The sequence below is a fragment of the Tupaia chinensis genome, unplaced genomic scaffold (assembly GCF_000334495.1).
Source record: "Tupaia chinensis unplaced genomic scaffold, TupChi_1.0 Scaffold000360_1, whole genome shotgun sequence".
Classification (NCBI taxonomy): Eukaryota; Metazoa; Chordata; class Mammalia; order Scandentia; family Tupaiidae; genus Tupaia; species Tupaia belangeri.
In genome coordinates this window covers 2,528,401-2,551,272 of record NW_006159856.1, presented here as the reverse complement: position 1 = coordinate 2,551,272, position 22,872 = coordinate 2,528,401, and the positions used below count along the sequence as shown (strand labels likewise).

Genomic DNA, 22,872 nt, shown 5'->3' with positions numbered 1-22,872 from the left:
TCTGTCTGGCCACGCCCCATGCCCTGTAACAAAAAAACCCCCCAAAAAAAAAAAAAAAAAAAAAGAAGAGAAAACATGCCAGGTATGTGTGCATGTGTGCCCAAAATCTGGAGAGAAAAAGGGAGAAAAAGGATTGCAGTGTAGCCATACCCCCTGGGGGATGATTTCTCACTTTCTCTATCTCTGTCTGTCTTCCTCTCTGACAAACACATGTGTTCTATAGCCAAAAACAAACCAGCAAACAAAAAACCCAAAACAACAACAAAAATACTAGCATATGAGCCAAAAATAGAATTTCTACTTTTGTGGGACCTATTCCCTATAGCAGCAACTACCATGTCCACTCTCCTGAGGACCTCCAGCCCTGACCTCTCATCTGCCCCGGAATATGGCCTTTCTTAGGACCGGGCTGTGGCCTCTTTACCTTGCATTATTCTTCAACTCACATAGTCCGGCATCTGTTCCCTCTCTCCACCAACATGCCTCCAGCTCAGGTTACCAATGATCTCAGTGGAACCATGGGAGGGGAGTGAACCAGACTGCATGAGTTGAAGAGTGATGGACAAGAAAAGGTGGACATGGGCTGCAGGCTTTCTTCCTCAACTCTTTGTCATGCTGCCCACACTCCCTGGACCTGTGCTCTGCCGCCATGGCCTCAATCACACCCCAATATGGGTTATGGCTTCCAAATCCAGTCTCCCATGGCTGTCAGGTGAATACTCAGGATGCAGCTGTCTCCCTCTCAGCTTTGCTTAGTTGACTGAAACACACTTAAAATTCGACGTGTCCCCATGAGTGTATAGTCTGCTGTCCACTAGCCTCCTAAATGTCTCTCAGGTCCTGATATTTACCTCAAATATCACTGTTATTTCTCTAGTCCAGGTCACCATTGCCTGAATGACTGCAAAAGCTTCTAAGGTCTCTTGGACTCAATCATCCCTCCCCTCAAACCATTCTCTAAGTCGCATCCAGAGCAATCTTTTATACGCACAATGAATATGTCACTTCACTTGTTCTCAGAGCAAAGGACAAGCTTTCCCATGGCTACCTGGGCCTCGGTTTCCTTCTCTGTGAAATAAGTGGCTATTTGCATAAATATACAAAGCCCTACACATTTTACACCTGATCACCTCAGCAACCATTCTTCTGCAATCACAGGGAAGCAGAATTTCACTTAAGTGTTCTTAGAATTTTTCTGTTCATATGGCAAAGATTAAAAAAAAAAAAAAAGACACTTTAATTGAATACCTAGATCCAAAGAAGATGTATTTTTTCATCCTAAACACAAGTTTTTGGAAAGCTGAGCCAGGAGGACCCAGAGCCATCATAGGGATGCTAGGGGGCTCAACACCTGTTTGAGTTGTGCCATTTATGTATATATCATTGTTCCTCCTCGGTCACCTCTTGCTGGTTGTGGGAATAACTTTGACTTAGAAAGTACTCCAGTGAGAACTTGTCTCACACAGAGAAACCTCCTGTAAGCCCTCTGCTTTGGACTGGCCACAGATAATAGTGTAGGCTAGGCACGAATTCTTACCGAGTGCATTCTTCAAAGACTTTTTTGGAATGGTTTTGGTTCAGTCTTGATCTACATTCTCTCACAACATTTGGAGGTATTTTTGGTAAAGGAGCTGCTACCTAATAAAGCACAAACCATATACAAAATGATTAGTGATTTCATAGTTTGCCAGTTGTAAACAGACCCTAATGCTTATAGTTTTAAAAAAATGAAAACAGTAAGTGTATGAAATAACAAGTCAAAGTGCCACCTGCACTCTCCACCCCGATCCTATCCTCCAGAATTCAGCCTATTGTCTGCCCTTGGGAACTTTTCCTACACATATCAAAGCACACACAGAACAGAAAGCAGGTTCTTGAAGAGAGCTCTGCATACCCTTGTTCATTACAGTAGCATCCTAAAGAGATAGTCACACAGCTAGGTTCACTGTAGCAGTTCACTTAACAATAACAAAAGGCGTCCACAGGTGGTGTGAAGGTTAAGGTGGCTGGATTCCCACATGGCAAGGACTGCAGTTCAAGTCCTGGACAATGCTTAAAACAAACAAACAAACAAACAAAAAACAGTAACCACGAGGTGGAAGCAGTCCAAGCACATCTATAGAGCTACCACATTTTCTTCAGTGACCGCATGGTTTTCTAGTGATGAGTTTATCAGCATCTATTAAACATTCCAGTTGCAGATTCCCCCACTGCAATTACCACTGCCATGAGCATCTCTATACATTTATTTTCTAGGCTATATTGAGAGTCCTATGAAAAATAAAAACTAAAAATAAAATTACTAACTTAAAGGATACACACTATTTTTTCCCCTAGATTTTTGCTATAGGGTACGTGTACTCACTGGAGAGAAACAGAAAGAGAAAGAAAGTGAGAAATCATCTTCCTGGGGGGATGGCCACACCACAGCCCCTTCCCTTCCATTCTCCTCTCAGGATCTGTGGCATGCACATGTAGTCAGTGTGTTTTTCAAGTCACCAGGTCTGAGATGTGAACCACACAGTCATGTGGAATCTAGCACCTTAACAATCATGCTACCCACTGGCCCAGCATACTTTTTTTTTTTTTTAAAGTTTATTTATTTATTTCATGATAAAAAAAAAAAGACGAACACCCTCAAAGGGTGTCATGATATGATCCTCCCCCAGCCTTCCTTGCTAGCCAGGATCACAGGCACTAACATGTGTGCCCACTACATCAGGTACTGAGCAAGCCCTACACATTTTACACCTGATCACCTCAGCAACCATTCTTCTGCAATCACAGGGAAGCAGAATTTCACTTAAGTGTTCTTAGAATTTTTCTGTTCATATGGCAAAGATTAAAAAAAAAAAAAAAGACACTTTAATTGAATACCTAGATCCAAAGAAGATGTATTTTTTCATCCTAAACACAAGTTTTTGGAAAGCTGAGCCAGGAGGACCCAGAGCCATCATAGGGATGCTAGGGGGCTCAACACCTGTTTGAGTTGTGCCATTTATGTATATATCATTGTTCCTCCTCGGTCACCTCTTGCTGGTTGTGGGAATAACTTTGACTTAGAAAGTACTCCAGTGAGAACTTGTCTCACACAGAGAAACCTCCTGTAAGCCCTCTGCTTTGGACTGGCCACAGATAATAGTGTAGGCTAGGCACGAATTCTTACCGAGTGCATTCTTCAAAGACTTTTTTGGAATGGTTTTGGTTCAGTCTTGATCTACATTCTCTCACAACATTTGGAGGTATTTTTGGTAAAGGAGCTGCTACCTAATAAAGCACAAACCATATACAAAATGATTAGTGATTTCATAGTTTACCAGTTGTAAACAGACCCTAATGTTTATACTTTTAAAAAAATGAAAACAGTAAGTGTATGAAATAACAAGTCAAAGTGCCACCTGCACTCTCCACCCCGATCCTATCCTCCAGAATTCAGCCTATTGTCTGCCCTTGGGAACTTTTCCTACACATATCAAAGCACACACAGAACAGAAAGCAGGTTCTTGAAGAGAGCTCTGCATACCCTTGTTCATTACAGTAGCATCCTAAAGAGATAGTCACACAGCTAGGTTCACTGTAGCAGTTCACTTAACAATAACAAAAGGCGTCCACAGGTGGTGTGAAGGTTAAGGTGGCTGGATTCCCACATGGCAAGGACTGCAGTTCAAGTCCTGGACAATGCTTAAAACAAACAAACAAACAAACAAAAAACAGTAACCACGAGGTGGAAGCAGTCCAAGCACATCTATAGAGCTACCACATTTTCTTCAGTGACCGCATGGTTTTCTAGTGATGAGTTTATCAGCATCTATTAAACATTCCAGTTGCAGATTCCCCCACTGCAATTACCACTGCCATGAGCATCTCTATACATTTATTTTCTAGGCTATATTGAGAGTCCTATGAAAAATAAAAACTAAAAATAAAATTACTAACTTAAAGGATACACACTATTTTTTCCCCTAGATTTTTGCTATAGGGTACGTGTACTCACTGGAGAGAAACAGAAAGAGAAAGAAAGTGAGAAATCATCTTCCTGGGGGGATGGCCACACCACAGCCCCTTCCCTTCCATTCTCCTCTCAGGATCTGTGGCATGCACATGTGATCAGTGTGTTTTTCAAGTCACCAGGTCTGCGATGTGAACCACACAGTCATGTGGAATCTAGCACCTTAACAATCATGCTACCCACTGGCCCAGCATACTTTTTTTTTTTTTTAAAGTTTATTTATTTATTTCATGATAAAAAAAAAAAGACGAACACCCTCAAAGGGTGTCATGATATGATCCTCCCCCAGCCTTCCTTGCTAGCCAGGATCACAGGCACTAACATGTGTGCCCACTACATCAGGTACTGAGCATCAACGTTCCCTGTGACTCCAGGATTGCAGAGCACTGCTCTACTACTGTGGTACCACGGTTGGGCCAGATACACACATTTAATTAATTAATTTACTGAAGTTTTTTTTCCCTCCATAAGCTGTGTGCATTCACAGGAAAGAGACAGAGACAGAGAGAGGGAAAGTGAGAAATCATCACCCACCTTCCACCTCCATGGAGGACAGCTATACCACAATCTCTTCTCCTTCATTCTTCTGTCAGGACTTTGGGTATGCAAGCGCACACACGCACGCGCACGCACACACACACACACACACACACCTGGTGTGATTTTCAAACTGCTAGGTCTGGGACTTAATAAGCAATTAGTCATGTGGAGTCCAGCCCCTAACCGCCACACCACTTGCTGGTCCCCAGGTACATGCATTTTAAACACATAATTATTCTGAAACTGACTTCCAAAAAGGTGATACCTCTTGACATTCCATGTACAGTGTCCCCATGTACCAATTCCCCATTCTCTTTAGTCCTCATTTAGAGGATTCTAAAAAAAGAAAACATTTGAGAAAGCTATTGTGCACAGATTTAATGGGAAAAAAATGCCCACATTATGTTCAGCTGCACAGTAATTTATAATTAGGAATAAGTGCATTCCGTACTGGTTTCTTACTGTGGTATAGCCTAGCTACCATAACAAATTTTCTGTTTTCCATAAATTGAAGTAGCTATTTCATCAAAGAAGCTGAAATACTGATAGAAATACACACAAAAAAAGAATAATACTCCCTGGCACGCTGTCTCTTCTCAAATCTTAAATGTTCCGTATGCAGGTATTTATCAAATGCTGAATGGTCTCGCTTCAACCAGATCAGTAAAAACACAGAGGGAAAAAAAACCTGTTCAACTTACTTGACACCGTAACTTGTGAATATCATGCCTGAGACCAGAGGAAATTAGAAAATTCTACACTGACTGTGAATTCTATGCTGAGAGCAAGAAAAAGTCATGTATGAAAGTGACAGGGAGTGGTGCCAATTCCGTAGGTTTTGGTCAACCAAGGGTAGAAACTGTTAAACTAAGCTATATTGGCCTGAGATGACCTCTGTATTCAGATGTCTGAGCTCCCGTAAACCATCCAAAAACCTCACTTGAAAATCCACTTCTTAGCGAGTTGCTAAGTCACAGCCACTTACAGCAGCCACACTTTAGTCAGTCACAGACAGCCCACCCTTTAGACTGCGCGCGTGCAAGCAAACATCGAGCTGTAACCAATCCAATTACTTCCCTCATTCTCATTTTTTTGTACATCACTTCCCCTTTCTTGTACAAAAATGTTACCCCATCATGTGGCTGTTGGGAGTTTCATGGAAGCTGTTCTGTGGGTTGCCTGATTTGAATAAGTTTTCCTCAAATAAACTCTGCCAAATTAAATTTTTTAAAATAATAATATTGTTATAGTTAATAATAACAGTTACATCACTGGACTCTCACATGGCTGACCATGGTTCAAGTCCCAGAGTTGGTGGCCTCAAAATCACGCCAGGTACGTGTGTGTGTATGTCCAAGATCCTGGGAGGAGAATGAAGGGGAAGGGACTGTTGTATGGCCATCCCCTCTTAGGGGTGATTTCTCACTTTCCCTCTCACTATTTCTGTGTGTCTCTCTTTCTCTCTGGCAAGCACCTTAAGGCAAAAACCTCTAAAAAAAAGGGATCAGTGGTTAATGTAATGGTTACCTTGCTGGACTCCAACATGGCAGACCATAGTTTGAGCACCATTCCTGGAGGCTTAAACTCATGCTGGGTGCATGCACATGTGTGCCCAAAATCCTGAGAGGAAGATGGAAAAGAAGGGATTGTGGCATGGCCATCTCCCAGGAGATGATTTCTCGCCTTCTGTCTCTCGAGTGAGCTCGCGTGTCCTATAGCAAAAATCTCTCTCAAAAAAAGAAAAAGAAAAAGAAAAAGATACACACACACACACACACAAACACACACACACATGACCTAATTTATCCTCACAACAACCCTGATGGAAGAGCTTCAGAAAATTACAAAAAGTGCTGGTGGACCTACAGCAATAAGTGAGAAACCCACACTTTAACCACACACTTCTGGATGCTTGGATGCAGTTTCTTTCTATGCAGTAAGGCTACAGTAACATTAAGATGGGCCTATTCCTTTTACCATTTAAGAAAACAAGTCTGGGGCTGGCCCCATAGCACAGTGGCTAAATGCTGTGCATTGGGAGCCAGATCCCATGTGGATGACCACAGTCCAACTCCCAACTCTGCAGCTTGAAAAACACGCTGGGTGTATGTGTATGCCGCAAATCCTGGCAAAATGTAGAAATGGAGGAAAAAGAGCTGTAGTGTGATTATCCCCCCTTGGGGGGAATACTCTCATTCTCCAACATGCCCTACAACATTAAAGAAGAAGAAAATGAGTTTGCTCATTAATTTACTCAAAAAGTATACATTCTCAAGGTGTTGGAGATAGTAGGAAAAAACCCCCAAAATCTTAGAAGACAGGGTCAGTATCTTAGAAGTCTATTTCCCCTCCAAAAATCACCATTTTTGAAACTAAATACAGGTTGATTCTATTAAGGTTCTATTTTTTTATAATTATTTAATTTTATTTATTATTGTTATTTTTAATTTTTTTGGAGAGGTTTTTGCTATAGGGCATGTACGCTCTCCAGAAAGAGAGAGAGAGACAGAGAGACAGAAAGCGAGAAATCACCCCCCCAGAGAGGATGGTCATGCCGCAATCCCTTCTCCTCCATTCTCCTCTCGGGATCTTGGGCATGCATGCACACGCACCCGGCGTGAGTTTAAGCCACCAGGTCTGGGACTCGAACCGCACCGCAGTCAACTACATGGGAGTTCCGCGACATAGCCATTATGTTCTCACTTGGTCCCAAGGCTATTTAATTATTAATTCCAATAGAAATCCTATTTTTTTGCTCTCGTATAGAAATACAATTAAATAATGCATAGTGACCTAGTCTCCTGAACCTTGCTTAACTCATTTATTAGTTCTAGTAGTATGTATGTGTGTGTGTGTGCTTATCATTGGGATTTTCTATATACATGATCATATTATCTGTAAATAGAGATAATTTTATTTCTTCCTTGCCAATCTAAGTAACTTTTATTCCTTTTTCTTGCCTAATTAACCTGGCTAGAAATCTCAAGTTGAAACTCCAGTTAAGTGGAAATAGTAAGAGTGGAAAACCTTGTCTTACTCCTAATCTTAGAGGAAAGTTTCCAGTCTTTTGCATTTAAGCATGATGTTAGCTTTGAATATTTTGTGGATATCATTTATCAGGCAGAGAAGTTCCATTCCATTTCTAGTTTGTTGAGTGTTTTTACTATAAAGAGCTGTGGATATTGTCAAATGTTTTTTCTGAGCCAGCAGGTAGTGAAGTGAGTGAGGTGCTGGGTCTCACATAGCTGACTCTGTGATTAGTCCAGAAACAGCAGCTAGAAAAATATACCAGGTACATGTGTGTGCATGCACAAAAATCCAGAGAAGAGAATAGACTATGGCATGGCCATCCCCCATAAGGGGTGATTTCTCACTTTTCCCTCTTTCTCTGGCAAGCACACCCACCCTATAGCAAAAACCTAAAAAAAAAAAAAAAAAAAGTGATCATGTAGTTATGGATATACCTTATTCTATTAATATGGTCCATATTCACTGATTTCAAATAATGATTTGGGAAATTGGAGAAATTCCACAGGGTTTTGTTCATGACTCTTAAATTGTAAATTCAAATGTGGCTGAATTTTAATATTTGGAAATCCTGAAAGGAAAACTAAAAATAAACTGAGAATGCTTGAGAGACAGGATAAATAAATGCAAGAATGAATACATACACACAAATGCCTTACTTTTAGGTACTTTGTATATCCTGGGTTATTCAAATTTGACTAAGTGATTTCAATGAGTTCTCCCCCTACCTTTAAGAGAGATTTTTGCTATAGGGTAGGTGCACTTACGCACACATGCACGCGCACGAGAGAGAAAGAAAGAGAGAGAGAGACAGGAAGTGAGAAATCACACCCCACAGGGGGGATGGCCATGCCGCAATCCCCTCTCCTCCATTCTCCTCTTGGTATCTTGGGCACGCACGCACACGTGCCCAGCATGAGTTTAAGCCACCTGGTCCAGGACTTGAAACACAAGTGAGTGGAGTCCAGTAATGTAACCATTATGCCATCTGCTGGTCCCTCAATGAGTTCTCTGTTTAAGTATGCAAAAGAACAAAATTTTTGTTGTTGTTTCTAAAGAAAATATAAGAAGAGGGGAAAACTACAATGGTGATGTGAATCAATGAGTTTTTTGTCTTAGAGAGATTTTTTCTATAGGGTGTGTGAACTCGCTGGAGAGAGAGAGACAGAAAGTGAGAAATCACCCCCCAGGGGGCTGGTCATGCCACAATCCCTTCTCTTCCATTCTCCTCTCGGGATCTTGGGCACGCACGCACACGCACCCGGCATGCGCACTTTTACAAGGATCTCTATATTTTGACCATGAGAGACCTGACTCAAACTGTACTAGTAAGTAGACATTCAAATGTTCAACTCAGAAATAAATCTAACACTCCTACATATAGGAAACACAAGTGTAGAAATGAGCAAACATTGAAAAGGTAAAGACACTAAAAAAAGTGATTCAGAATGCAGATTCTATAAATGCTACTATCATCGCTTCTTTGTGTTACTTTTTGTCACTTTTTGTCAAACAGAAAGAAATAATATCCTTCATATCCAACATGCATTTTAAAACAAAACTGACAGGAAGTATCACCCTGAATGACTGTCAACGATGGGCAATGAAAAGTGAGACAGTAATTTGTGTGAGTCTCTAGCTCACAGGGGTAAGTTATATATCACTTTTAATAAGCATTCAACAAAAACAGATATGTAACTCGAGTAGTAAAAATAAATCTGGTTAGCAGTTATAATACTGAGAGCTGAACATTTAAAAGACAAAGCGTTTTTTGGTCATCTCGCTAATACAATCTAGTTTACATAAAATGACAACTATGCGTATTTATCGAATGACTAAGTAATCGTGTTATCACTGAAATAGCATCCAACTCCATTGTATCTACACAGAAATCCAAGTTCAAGCATTGTGCACCTCACCTGAACAAAACAAAGACTTGACAAGTAAGTCAGTAAATGCATATGTAAAATAAACATTTCAAAATAGAAAATGCTTCTGAAATATTACTATCAATCAGCTGTTATTTATCATTGGTACACGGAATACTTTAGAAAAAGAAAAGTTCCAACTTCACTGTCTTCTAAAAATATGTTCCCTTTATTAATCCTAGGTCATGTGTCCAAACAACAGTCTAAATTTTACATATGGTTTCTCAGAATCCTCCAGAAAAAAATGTTTTCTGTAAAACGATACGCATGTTGCAATTACACTTAGTGTAGTTCTTTCATTAACTCCTTCCAGGCAAGTACCTTTTCTTTCTTTCTAAATCTTGACATTTGTAGATATGTCTCAGGAATTCATAACAAAGATTACTTAATCACTGCTAACATTCCTGTCAAAATCCTTAATAAAACATGTGATCACATGACTGACAAAAATATTACATTCTTAGAAAAATTCTATATGCTACGTTCAATTAGGATCTAATTTCCGTTATTTTGACCCAATCACTTTCCATCTAAAAATAATTCTGCTACATGGAGCTCAATGAGATGGTAAAAATGGCTGTGTTGGAGCCAGCAAGTGGCGTAATGGTTAAAGTGCTGGACTTCTAAATGGTCAGCCACAGTTCAAGTTCCAGACCTGGCAGCTTGAAACTCACTCCAGGTACATGTGCATGTGTGCCCAAAATCCTGAGAGGAAGATGGAAAAGAAGGGATTGTGGCATGGCCATCTCCCAGGAGATGATTTCTCGCCTTCTGTCTCTCGAGTGAGCTCGCGTGTCCTATAGCAAAAATCTCTCTCAAAAAAAGAAAAAGAAAAAGAAAAAGATACACACACACACACACACAAACACACACACACATGATCTAATTTATCCTCACAACAACCCTGATGGAAGAGCTTCAGAAAATTACAAAAAGTGCTGGTGGACCTACAGCAATAAGTGAGAAACCCACACTTTAACCACACACTTCTGGATGCTTGGATGCAGTTTCTTTCTATGCAGTAAGGCTACAGTAACATTAAGATGGGCCTATTCCTTTTACCATTTAAGAAAACAAGTCTGGGGCTGGCCCCATAGCACAGTGGCTAAATGCTGTGCATTGGGAGCCAGATCCCATGTGGATGACCACAGTCCAACTCCCAACTCTGCAGCTTGAAAAACACGCTGGGTGTATGTGTATGCCGCAAATCCTGGCAAAATGTAGAAATGGAGGAAAAAGAGCTGTAGTGTGATTATCCCCCCTTGGGGGGAATACTCTCATTCTCCAACATGCCCTACAACATTAAAGAAGAAGAAAATGAGTTTGCTCATTAATTTACTCAAAAAGTATACATTCTCAAGGTGTTGGAGATAGTAGGAAAAAACCCCCAAAATCTTAGAAGACAGGGTCAGTATCTTAGAAGTCTATTTCCCCTCCAAAAATCACCATTTTTGAAACTAAATACAGGTTGATTCTATTAAGGTTCTATTTTTTTATAATTATTTAATTTTATTTATTATTGTTATTTTTAATTTTTTTGGAGAGGTTTTTGCTATAGGGCGTGTACGCTCTCCAGAAAGAGAGAGAGAGACAGAGAGACAGAAAGCGAGAAATCACCCCCCCAGAGAGGATGGTCATGCCGCAATCCCTTCTCCTCCATTCTCCTCTCGGGATCTTGGGCATGCACGTACACGCACCTGGAGTGAGTTTAAGCCACCTGGTTCGGGACTCGAACCGCACCGCAGTCAACTACATGGGAGTTCTGCGACATAGCCATTATGCTAACTGCTGGTCCCAAGGCTATTTAATTATTAATTCCAATAGAAATCCTATTTTTTTGCTCTCGTATAGAAATACAATTAAATAATGCATAGTGACCTAGTCTCCTGAACCTTGCTTAACTCATTTATTAGTTCTAGTAGTATGTATGTGTGTGTGTGTGCTTATCATTGGGATTTTCTATATACATGATCATATTATCTGTAAATAGAGATAATTTTATTTCTTCCTTGCCAATCTAAGTAACTTTTATTCCTTTTTCTTGCCTAATTAACCTGGCTAGAAATCTCAAGTTGAAACTCCAGTTAAGTGGAAATAGTAAGAGTGGAAAACCTTGTCTTACTCCTAATCTTAGAGGAAAGTTTCCAGTCTTTTGCATTTAAGCATGATGTTAGCTTTGAATATTTTGTGGATATCATTTATCAGGCAGAGAAGTTCCATTCCATTTCTAGTTTGTTGAGTGTTTTTACTATAAAGAGCTGTGGATATTGTCAAATGTTTTTTCTGAGCCAGCAGGTAGTGAAGTGAGTGAGGTGCTGGGTCTCACATAGCTGACTCTGTGATTAGTCCAGAAACAGCAGCTAGAAAAATATACCAGGTACATGTGTGTGCATGCACAAAAATCCAGAGAAGAGAATAGACTATGGCATGGCCATCCCCCATAAGGGGTGATTTCTCACTTTTCCCTCTTTCTCTGGCAAGCACACCCACCCTATAGCAAAAACCTAAAAAAAAAAAAAAAAAGTGATCATGTAGTTATGGATATACCTTATTCTATTAATATGGTCCATATTCACTGATTTCAAATAATGATTTGGGAAATTGGAGAAATTCCACAGGGTTTTGTTCATGACTCTTAAATTGTAAATTCAAATGTGGCTGAATTTTAATATTTGGAAATCCTGAAAGGAAAACTAAAAATAAACTGAGAATGCTTGAGAGACAGGATAAATAAATGCAAGAATGAATACATACACACAAATGCCTTACTTTTAGGTACTTTGTATATCCTGGGTTATTCAAATTTGACTAAGTGATTTCAATGAGTTCTCCCCCTACCTTTAAGAGAGATTTTTGCTATAGGGTAGGTGCACTTACGCACACATGCACGCGCACGAGAGAGAAAGAAAGAGAGAGAGAGACAGGAAGTGAGAAATCACACCCCACAGGGGGGATGGCCATGCCGCAATCCCCTCTCCTCCATTCTCCTCTTGGTATCTTGGGCACGCACGCACACGTGCCCAGCATGAGTTTAAGCCACCTGGTCCAGGACTTGAAACACAAGTGAGTGGAGTCCAGTAATGTAACCATTATGCCATCTGCTGGTCCCTCAATGAGTTCTCTGTTTAAGTATGCAAAAGAACAAAATTTTTGTTGTTGTTTCTAAAGAAAATATAAGAAGAGGGGAAAACTACAATGGTGATGTGAATAAATGAGTTTTTTGTTTTAGAGAGATTTTTTCTATAGGGTGTGTGAACTCGCTGGAGAGAGAGAGACAGAAAGTGAGAAATCACCCCCCAGGGGGCTGGTCATGCCACAATCCCTTCTCCATTATTCTCTCAGGATTTGGGGCGCACATGCACACACACACACACCTGGTATGAGTGTTGAGTTACGCGGTCCAGGACTTGAACCACAGTTGACTACATGGGAGTCCAGCAACACAGCCATTACATCTGCTGGTCCCAATCATGTTCTTTTTGTTGTTTGGGTTTTTTCCTTTGTTTGATTGTTTTTAGTAAAGCATAAAGGTAGGACAACCATGTAGCAAAGACAAAGTTTTCCCAGTTTGTGGTAAAAAAAAAAAGAACGACTAATTTTCCAGTTACACCATCTTTAGACAGCGCATAAACATCTCTCATTAATACCAAGTATTATGCTTTTTTGCCTTCAAAACACATGTTGAAATTTGACTGCCATTGTGATGATGTTGGGAAGTAGGACCTTAAAGAGGTGCTTAGGTCGTGAGGACTCTGCCCTCATGAATGGACTGACGCCATTACTGTGGGAGGAGGTTTGCCCTGTCTTGCGTGCATGTGCTCTCCCTGCCCTTCCTCTGTGTGATGACTCAGCAAGAAGGGCCTCACCAGATGGTAGCACCTTGAAATGGACTTCCCAGCCTCCAGAACTATGAGCTAGTAAATTTCTGTTTGCTGTAAATCACTAGCCTGAGGTATCTGTTACAGCAGCACGACTGGACTAAGACACCCACTCACAGATGTATAATTGTTCCTCCCTTCCTCTTCCACACTTGCTATATCCATGACTGTTTCTAAACTCTTTCTTCTTGATGATCTCCCTGGCTATGTGAATATTCCTTCAGGACAGAGAAAGAAAGAAAAGGGGATTAATGAAAAAGACAAAACTAGGTAAATAAAACTGCTCTACACATATGCATCCTATAGTATCTACAAGTATGCAGATTTTGTAATCTCTGTGTTTGAGAAGAATGACCTGTGAGACTGGAGGCTACCATAGGCACAACCTTTGGAGGCAAACTCAGATTGTGATGTGTAAATCTCTGTGCTGCAAGACAGTCCCACTGGCCTTCCCCTGTGGCATTCTATCTTTAGCACAGTGAAATTTTCCTAATTTGTTATCCCTACCATCTCTAGTTAACTAGGTTTAAAACCATTCATACCAGGCATGAATGTGTTCATGCCCAAAATCCTGAGAGGAGAGTGGAAGAGAAGGGATTGCGCTGTGGCCATCCCTCCAGGGAGGCGTAATTTCTCACTTTCTCTCTCTGTGTCTCTGTGTCTCTCTCCAGTCAGAGCACATGGCCTATGGCAAAATTCTAATATATATCTATATCTATCTATCTATCTATCTATCTATCTATCTATCTATATATATATGTATTCTGAATTCATCATCATTACTCTACTATTCTTTTCTCCTTTTTTTTTTTTTGGAGAGGTTTTTGCTATAGGGCATGTGCACTCGCCAGAAAGACAGAGAGACAAAAAGTGAGAAATCACACTCCCCAACGGGGATTCCCTTCTCCATTCTCTTCTCGAGATCTTGGGCATGCATGCACATGTGCCCAATGTGAGTTTAAGCCACCGGGTCCAGGACTCAAACCGTGGTTAATTACATGGGAGTCCAGCAACATAGCCATTATGCCAACTACTGGTTCCAACTCCACTATTCTCTTATCCAATCTTTACATTTTTGATTCCTGGCTTTTACACTTATTGTGTAAACTTGTGTAAGTTACTTAACTACTCTCATTTTCAGTATTATCATATGAAAATATCCATAATAAGGCCAGCTAGTGGTATTGTGTTTAAGGTGGCTTGATTCCACCTAGCTGACTATGCAGCTTGAGTTCCAAACCTGGCAAATTGTAAACACACAGGGCATGTGTGCATGCATGCCCAAAATCCCAAAAGAAGAAACGGATTATAGAGGAGAAGGGATTATAGAGTGCTATCCCCCATGGGGAATGCTTTCTCACTTTCCCTCCCTCTCTCTCTGTCTCTCTAGCGAGAACATGCACCCTCTAGAAAATAAATAAATAAACAAATAAATTAATAGAAATAAAACACACACAATAGTAGTATCTACCACATAGGTTCATTGTGATAAATAATTACATGCATTAAGGCTTAGAGCAGAATGTACTAAATATTAGCTATTGTGGTTACTGTTCTCCTTCTACCTTATAATACAGGGGCCTGCCCCAAATCTGGGACTTCTGAAATTCTACCAAACAGGAATTACATAAAAGAGATCAAGTTATAGCTCTAATTCCAGTGACTGACTTACTCCAAGAACTTCCTAAGTCAAAAAAACATAAAAAAGGCCAAGTGGTAGCACAGCAATAAAGCCATTGGGCCTATATCAGTTCATGTTCTGGGATCTCCCTAAGCACACTGGGTGTACTGACACAGTGCTCTGATCTGGGAAGACTGAGACCGTGTGTGGAGTATGGTAAGAGGACCCTACTAGAGGTGCCCATCCTTCTGTTTTTCTCTCTCAAGAAAGAAAGAAAGAAAGAAAGAAAGAAAGAAAGAAAGAAAGGAAGGAAGGAAGGAAGGAAGGAAGGAAGGAAGGAAGAAAGAAAGAAAGAAAGAAAGAAAGAAAGACAGACAGACAGACAGACAGACTTTTTTAAAGCATAAAAACTAGGACCAACTGTTAGCATAATGGCTATATTGGACTCCCATGTAGTCAACTGCTGTTAAGAGTCCTGGACCTGGTGGCTTAAACTCATACCGGGCGCATGTGCATGTGTGCCCAAGATCCCAAGAGGAAAATGGAGGAGAAGGGATTGTGTCATGGCCAATCCCCCCGGAGGGTGATTTCTTGCTTTCTGTTTGGTGAGTGCACGCGCTCCATAGCAAAAACCTCTCCCCTCCCAAAAAAAAAAGAAAGAAAGAAAGAGAAAAAGGCATAAAAACTAAGACCCACTAAAGCTTTTAGGAAAAAAATATTTCTAGTCTGAGAGAGGCAAATAAAATTCTCTAATTCTATATTCTGTCTGAGGAAACATAGAAAATTATTTGAAGCAATGTTCTAAGAGATCTAATTCAATCAAATGAAAACACAGGAGCGGAATACTTATGAGAAATTAAAGCTTTGAGCATATTTGTTAAATCTTATCCAACAATGTAAAAATGGCTATACACTCAAATTATTTAGGTAAGTTAGTTACAAATCTTTATCTTTGCAGAAAACATACCTCATCACTGAAAAATCTATCTAAGATCAATAATCCACAATCTCTTTGATCCTCATCATCAGCAACCTCATATTCTTCCTGATTGGAGATGTGGGAGAAAAAAAAAATGTTAGCTAAGTAAGCTTCTTTACAAATAATGTTTCATACTACCTGACATGCAGAATTCATTTGTTACCCCCAGAACCAAAAGGCAGCTCTGCTGATCAAGTATCTACAACTCTTCTCTGAGAAACTGAGGGCTCCTTAGGGAAAGGTTTGCTAAAGGAGGTTAATAAAGCAGCAGGGTGATGCTTTCCATAATATTCTCTGTGCTATTAAGCGTGGTTGAATAAAAAGGGATAAAATAAATAGTTTGGACTATTCTAGTCCAAAATAACACACATTTGCTGATGTAAGTAGGAAAGGCTAACGTAGAAAAAGGAAGGCTTGAAAATCACACCAAGCACATATTTGTGTGTGCCCAAAATCCTGAGAGGAGAATGGCAGAGAAGGGTTTGAGGCATGGCCAATCTCCCTGGTGGGGGACTGGGGGTGGATTCTGGGCATGCATACACACATATCCAATGTATTTTTCTTTCTTCTTTTTTATTTTTTAAATTTAGTTTTATTTACTCATTCATTTATTTTAATTTGACCAGAGAGAGAGAGAGAAGGAAAGTAAGAAAGCAAGCCACCAGGTTCAGGACTTAAAACATGATTGGCCATGTGGGAGTGTCCAGCGCCTTAACTACCAGTCCACCTGTTGGTCTCCCTTTTAAAATTTTCTTTTAAGTCTTTGCCATAGGGTATATATGCTCACTGAAGAGAAAGAGCCAGTGAGAGGGAAAGTGAGAAATCACCCCCCGGGGGGATGGCCATGCTGCAATCCTTTCTTCTCCATTCTCCTCCTGGGATTTTGGGCATGCACACACATGTGCCCAGCATGAGTTTCAAGCTGCAAGGTCTAGGACTCAAAATACAGTCAGCCATGTGTTTTATTTAGGTAAGTTAGTTATATTTGCAGAAAACATACCTCATCACTGACATGTGTCCAGTGCCTTAACCACTATGATACCTTCTGGCCCCTCTTTTTAGATTTTTGCTATAGGGCATGTGTGGTCACCAGAAAAAGAGAGAGAGATAGAGAAAGTTTGAAATCATCCCACAGAGGGTGATGGCCACTCTGCAATCCTTTCTACTCCATTCTCCTCTTGGAATTTTGAGCATGCATGTATTTGCACCCAACGTGATCTTTAAGCCAAGGCTCTAACCATGCAGTTGGCTGTGTGGGATTTAGAGCCTTAACCACCATGCCACCTGCTGGCTCTCATCCAGTGTGGTTTTCAAGTCATGAGGGCTGACAGTCAAACTTTATGGTGGGCCATGTGAGATCTGGTTCCCTTAACCACCATGCCAAGGGCTGGCCCACATATTACCTTTTAAAAAAACAATTATTTAATTTATCATCATTATTATTATTTTATAATTGTTACAGGGGAGGAGAGCTCACCAGAGAGAGACTGAGAAAAGGGGGAACAAGTGAGAAAGCAAGCTGCCAGGACTGGAACTTGAACTGCAATTGGCAGTCTGGGAGTCCAGCACCCCAAACATCATGCCACTACATATTACCTTAATTAGCTGTCAACCTTTGTACAAATTACAGTGTGTTTCAAGGTCATGTAATAAGTCATGTGATTCTACAACACCTGAGATGTAATTCTATTTGAAATACCACTTTCTGTTACAGAGATTTCTATACTAAGAAGCTAGTATGACAGCAAGATAACTAGTTTATCCACTACTGTATGGTTGCCAAGGTCTAATTTCTTAGTTTTCAAAAACACAAGACTACAGAGGTAGTTCAACATTGAGATAAATCACTTACCACTGCATCCAAAAATTCAATATACGTCTTAAGATTAGGATTCGCATCACAGAATTGTCTGAAGAGAAGTCTTCCTATTGGCTGCTTATTACAAAGGCTACTATAATTCTTCTCTGGGTGAAGAAAAGAGATAAGATGCAAACAAATATGATCATTACAATACACCAAGTGCAGTTCTGAACCTTTCTTACAGTTTTCACTTGATACAATAAAAATCAAAAACCATATTTGCAGTATTTTTTTTTTTAGAGAGAATTTTGCCATTAGGGCATGTGTGCTACCCGGAGAAACAGAGAGAGGCAGAGACAGACAGATAAAGGTATATATATTTAAATCTATTTATTTTTACCTTATCACAGTTCTATTAATGATTTCACTTTTCTTTTTTTTTTGCGGGGGGGGAGGGGAGGTTTTTGCTATAGGGCGCGTGTGCTCGCCAAAAAGACAGAGAGAGACAGAGAATCAGAAAGCAAGAAATCACCCACCGGGGGGATGGCCACGCCACAATCCCTTCTCCTCCTTTCTCCTCTTGGGATCTTGGGCATGCACGCACATGTGCCCGGTGTGAGTTTAAGCCGAGTCCAAGACTCTAATCGCATTCAACCACGTGGGAGTCCAGTGGCATAGCCATTACGCTAACTGCTGGTTCCTGATTTCACTTTTCCAAGCATTAAATTTCACATGCGACTAGAATACCACAAGTCACAGAAATGTATACAAAATGCAATGCCTCTGTAGTAGTACATGCTGTCTTTCTGCCTTCCCATGAGAAGCCCTGTTCTTGCAGAAGCCAGAAGACCCAGCCTCTAACTTTCTGATACCACAGAGGCTGCTCTGTGTCCTAGGCATGAGCAAGCAGAGATGGAGACAACATGCAGTTGGAGAGAGAGCGCTGGTTCCCATCAGGGGAAAGGCACTTCCTGGAGGAAAGGAACCCAGGTACCCTGAATGCAGAGAAGCTCTGGTCCTGAGCCCACAGAACGACAGAATCCTGTCGATACAGTAACCAGTTACCAGACAGGTTTCTCTGACCACCAGATTCCGAGTAATAGTCTGAGTTGCTTATCAGAAGCTCCCTGCCTCTCTTAATCTCAAAGTAATCTTCCTATAAAAAGAACACCAACAAAGCTCTATAGCTTCCTAGTCTCTTTGGTGAGCACATGAGCCCAAAGGCAACAATTAAAAAAGAAAAAAGCAATGCTAACTTTTCATAACTCTTGGGAAACAAAAACCTCTACCAGAGTTCTAGAACTCTGCCCATCTCCTTCTGTCTCATCCAGCGCTGCTTTCTTCTTTCATCTTTCCTCCAGAAAGACTGGGCTTTCTAAAGTCTCTGGAAATTGCCACCTCCTTCCCACCCTGAGGACCCTGTGCTTCTTTCTTTCTTTCTTTCTTTATTTATTTTTTTGACCCTGTGCTTCTTAACCGTGCTGCCTAGAAAATTATTTTCTTACCCTCATACTCTGTACTCCTAGCCTGGCCCCTACCTTAGGAAGCTTTCTCTGACCCTCTGTCTCACCTCCACCTAGCTTAAGTTCCTCCCTGTAGCCTGTCTGCACTTTGTCCTTCGAAGCCCTTACTACCACTTATAATTCTGTTTGTTTCTGTGATTATTTATGTTGTCTCAGTCTCCATTAAGAGAGAGCCTTGGGGGACCAGCAGTTAGCGTAATGGCTATGTCACTGGACTCCTATGTATTCGACCGCGATTCAAGTCCTGGACCCAGTGGCTTAAACTCAGGCCGGGCGCGTGTGCATGTGTGCCCAAGATCCCAAGAGGAAAATAGAGTAGAAGGAATTGCAACGTGGCCATCCCCCCTAGAGTGTGATTTCTTGCTTTCTGTCACTCTGTCTCTCTCTGTCTTTCTGGCGAGCGCATGCGCCCATGGCAAAAATCTTTTGGGGGGGAAAAAAAAGAGAGAGAGCCTTGGAGGCAGAGATCATGTCTGTGTCTTTCTCGCTGTATTTGTACTGCTTGGTACTGAGGGAAATAAATGATGATGCTGAAAGGTTAACTAATGACATATTTAATGTAACTAACTACAGTCTATGTACCAGAAAAACTACCCCCAAAGAATTAGAACTATACTGAGGAAACATATGCTAATATATTAGGTGGTCGGGAAAGTCATGACATATTTTTCTGTTTTCCCATGCAAAAATGCATCAGGGTGGGACCAGTAGTTGGAGTAATGGCTATGTCACTGGACTCCCATATAGTCGACTGTGGTTCATGTCCCAGACCCGGTGGCTTAAACTCACGCTGGGCACGTGTGCATGCGTGTCCAAGATCCTGAGAGGAGAATGGAGAAGGCCATCCCCCATGGGGGGTGATTTCTCACTTTCTGTCTCTCTCTTTCTTTCTAGCGAGTGCACAAGCCCTATAGCAAAAACAAACAAACGAACAAACAAAACTCAAAAAAGTGCATCAGGACTTTCCCAATGATCTAATACATAAAAACATAATTCTATGATTCTATGAATATATTTGATAGCATAAATAGTCCCAAAGAGCAGTTTACAACATCTTAATTATAACACAAATGTCAAATGATTAAAACTGCCATACTAACCTCTCTATGCTATGTTCAGAAAAAGTTCCTTAACACTATGACTCAAATATTAGTTGGGCCAAGGAAAGATATATACATGACTTCCTGGCATATAAAAAGGTACTCAGGTGTCATAGTGGCAGCGGTAATGCAATGCTTCATGATGCTGAGGCTATATGGGTAGATTCTGGGTTTGCATCCTCAGGTGTCCCTGTGCATGCCAGGTGCACATACATATCAGAGATCCTAGCTGACTGAGACTAGGAGGATTATGTATGAAGACCCTGTTGGGGATGCCTGCATCTGTCTGTCTCTATTTCCTTATTTCATGGGGGGAAAAATAATAAATAGGTAACCTTAATTAAAAAAAAAAAAAAAGAAAAGAAAAGCTCAGGCCTAACCACAGTGGTGCACACATAGTGCCACCACTGAGCAGAGGCTGGAAGCCTCATGCAAGACCCAGATTTGGTTCTCAGGCCAATGTGAACATACTGGGCATGGCTGTGCATGGCTAACTGGGAGGCTGGGGCAGGAGAATTGTAACCGAGAGATCTCATCAAAAATGTTCCTCCCTTTCTCTTTTGCTCTCTCAAAAGAAATAAAGTTTAAAAGAAAAATTGAAAAAAAAAACTAATGGAAATGCTCAACCCATCCATATTTAACATAGGAGACCACTCTCCACTTTACTAATTTTCCAAGTTAGCAGGGATAAAAAAAACAGTGATAAAAACCAATATTAGCGGGAACCAGCAGATGGCATAATGGTTACATCACTGGATTCCCACAAAGTCAATTGCGATGTGAGTCCTGGACCTGGTGGCTTAAACTCACGCCGAGTGCATGTGCATGCGTGCCCAAGATCCCGAGAGGAGAATGGAAGATATGGGATTGCAGCAAGGTCACCCTCCCTGGGGTATGATTTTTCACTTTCTGTCTCTGTCTCTCCGGCGAGTGCATATACCCTATAGCAAAAATCTCTTTTACGGAAAAAAAAAAAGCAAGCGCATAAGCAAAGAAAAGGTGTCATATCCTGTTGACAGGAAGGTAAATTATTATTTTTTCTTTTTTTAAATTTGTCAGAGGGTGCATGCACTCACTGGAGACGGGGGATCAGGGAGCACTTCCTCATGGGCTATGGTCATGCTGCAATCTTTTCCATTTCTACCTCCTTCTTGGATTTTGGTCACACACACATATGCACATGACATATTTTTCAAGCTCTCAGGTCTGGGACTCAGACTGCACAGTTGCCCATGTAGGATCCAGCTGCCTTTACCACCATGCCTCAACTTACCCAGGAAGGTAAATTGATACAGCCTTTTCAGAATGTAATCTGGCAACATTAAAATTTTAAAAGGATATGCCCTCTGAACCAGAAATTCTCCCTCTTTCCTTCCCTCTCTATGTATATATACATAAACATATACACTTTTTAAAAGAATGTTGCTATAGGGTGCATATACTTGCCAGAATGAGAGAGAGAGAAAGAGAAAAAGTGAGAAAACACCCCCATGGGGGAATGGTCATGATGCAATCCCTTCTCCTCCACTTCTCCCTCATTTTGGGACTCTGGGCACACACAAACACACACACACACACACACACACACACACACACACACACACCTAGCATGTTTCTCAAGCTGCCAAGTCTCAGATTTGAACCGCACAGTCTGCATGTGGGATCCAGCTCCCTTACCCACCATGTCACTGGCTGGCCTTGATATGGGGACTGGATCCCACATGGCCAACTGTGCAGTTAGACCAAGTGCTTGAGAAACACACCAGGTGTGTATGTGCATGTACCTAGAGTCTAAAAAGGAGGGAGAAGTGAAGAAGGGATTGTGACTTGACCATAACCCATGGGAGGTGCTTTCCCACTTCCTTCTCTCTGTATCTGTCCAATGAGTGCACACATCCTGTGGCAATATCAAAAGAAAAAAATTATGACTGCCTTACAGACATGGTTCTACATCTGACCCCTTGTGCTCATTTTAGCACCTATATATACTGTCATTCTTTTTTTTTAAGAATTATTTTTTTATTTATTATTTTAAATTTGACAAGAGAGAAAGAGAGAAACAGAGAGAGAGGAGAAGTGAGAAAGCAAGCAGCCAGGTCTGGAACTCAAACCGTGGCTGGCCATGTGGGAATTCAGTACCTTAACCACCAAGCCAACTGCTGGCCTCAATAACTGTCATTCTTTATAGCTGTGAAGTATTCCATTATACAGATATATCATGTTTTATTTATTTACTTATAAATGCATGTGCATGAGTGGGAGGACAAGAGAGAGTAAGAAATAAGGTGTGTTTTTTTAATTAATTAATTTATTTGCATTCATTCACTGTACATCATTACAGAATACAAAATGAGATTTTCCATTCAGAGTACACTATATATTGTCTCAATCAAGCACATCAACAAACATGTTATTGTCAGCAAATAATTTTCCATTTCTTGTTTTCTGTATGTTTTGCTTTTTTTT

At 40.8% G+C, this 22,872-nt stretch overlaps 1 protein-coding gene across 5 annotated transcripts in view; it reads right to left on the bottom strand.

Moving 5' to 3' along the window:
• GRK4 (G protein-coupled receptor kinase 4) overlaps positions 1 to 22,872 on the bottom strand; it is a 101,439-nt gene that overhangs the window by 59,435 nt on the left and 19,132 nt on the right. For 2 of the 5 annotated variants that reach the window (XM_027773592.1, XM_006152941.2), the window contains exon 1: positions 1,538 to 1,637. Coding sequence is in view for 1 of the 5 variants with exons in the window: in XM_006152934.3 (XP_006152996.1) it covers positions 3,167 to 3,267; positions 15,971 to 16,048; positions 17,835 to 17,947 (292 nt within the window). In the remaining 4 variants the exon portion in view is untranslated. Of the gene's footprint in view, positions 1 to 991; positions 1,058 to 1,537; positions 1,638 to 3,166; positions 3,268 to 15,970; positions 16,049 to 17,834; positions 17,948 to 22,872 lie in introns of those variants that run through there. The other 3 variants (XM_006152934.3, XM_027773590.1, XM_027773591.1) reach the window with 3 other exon arrangements.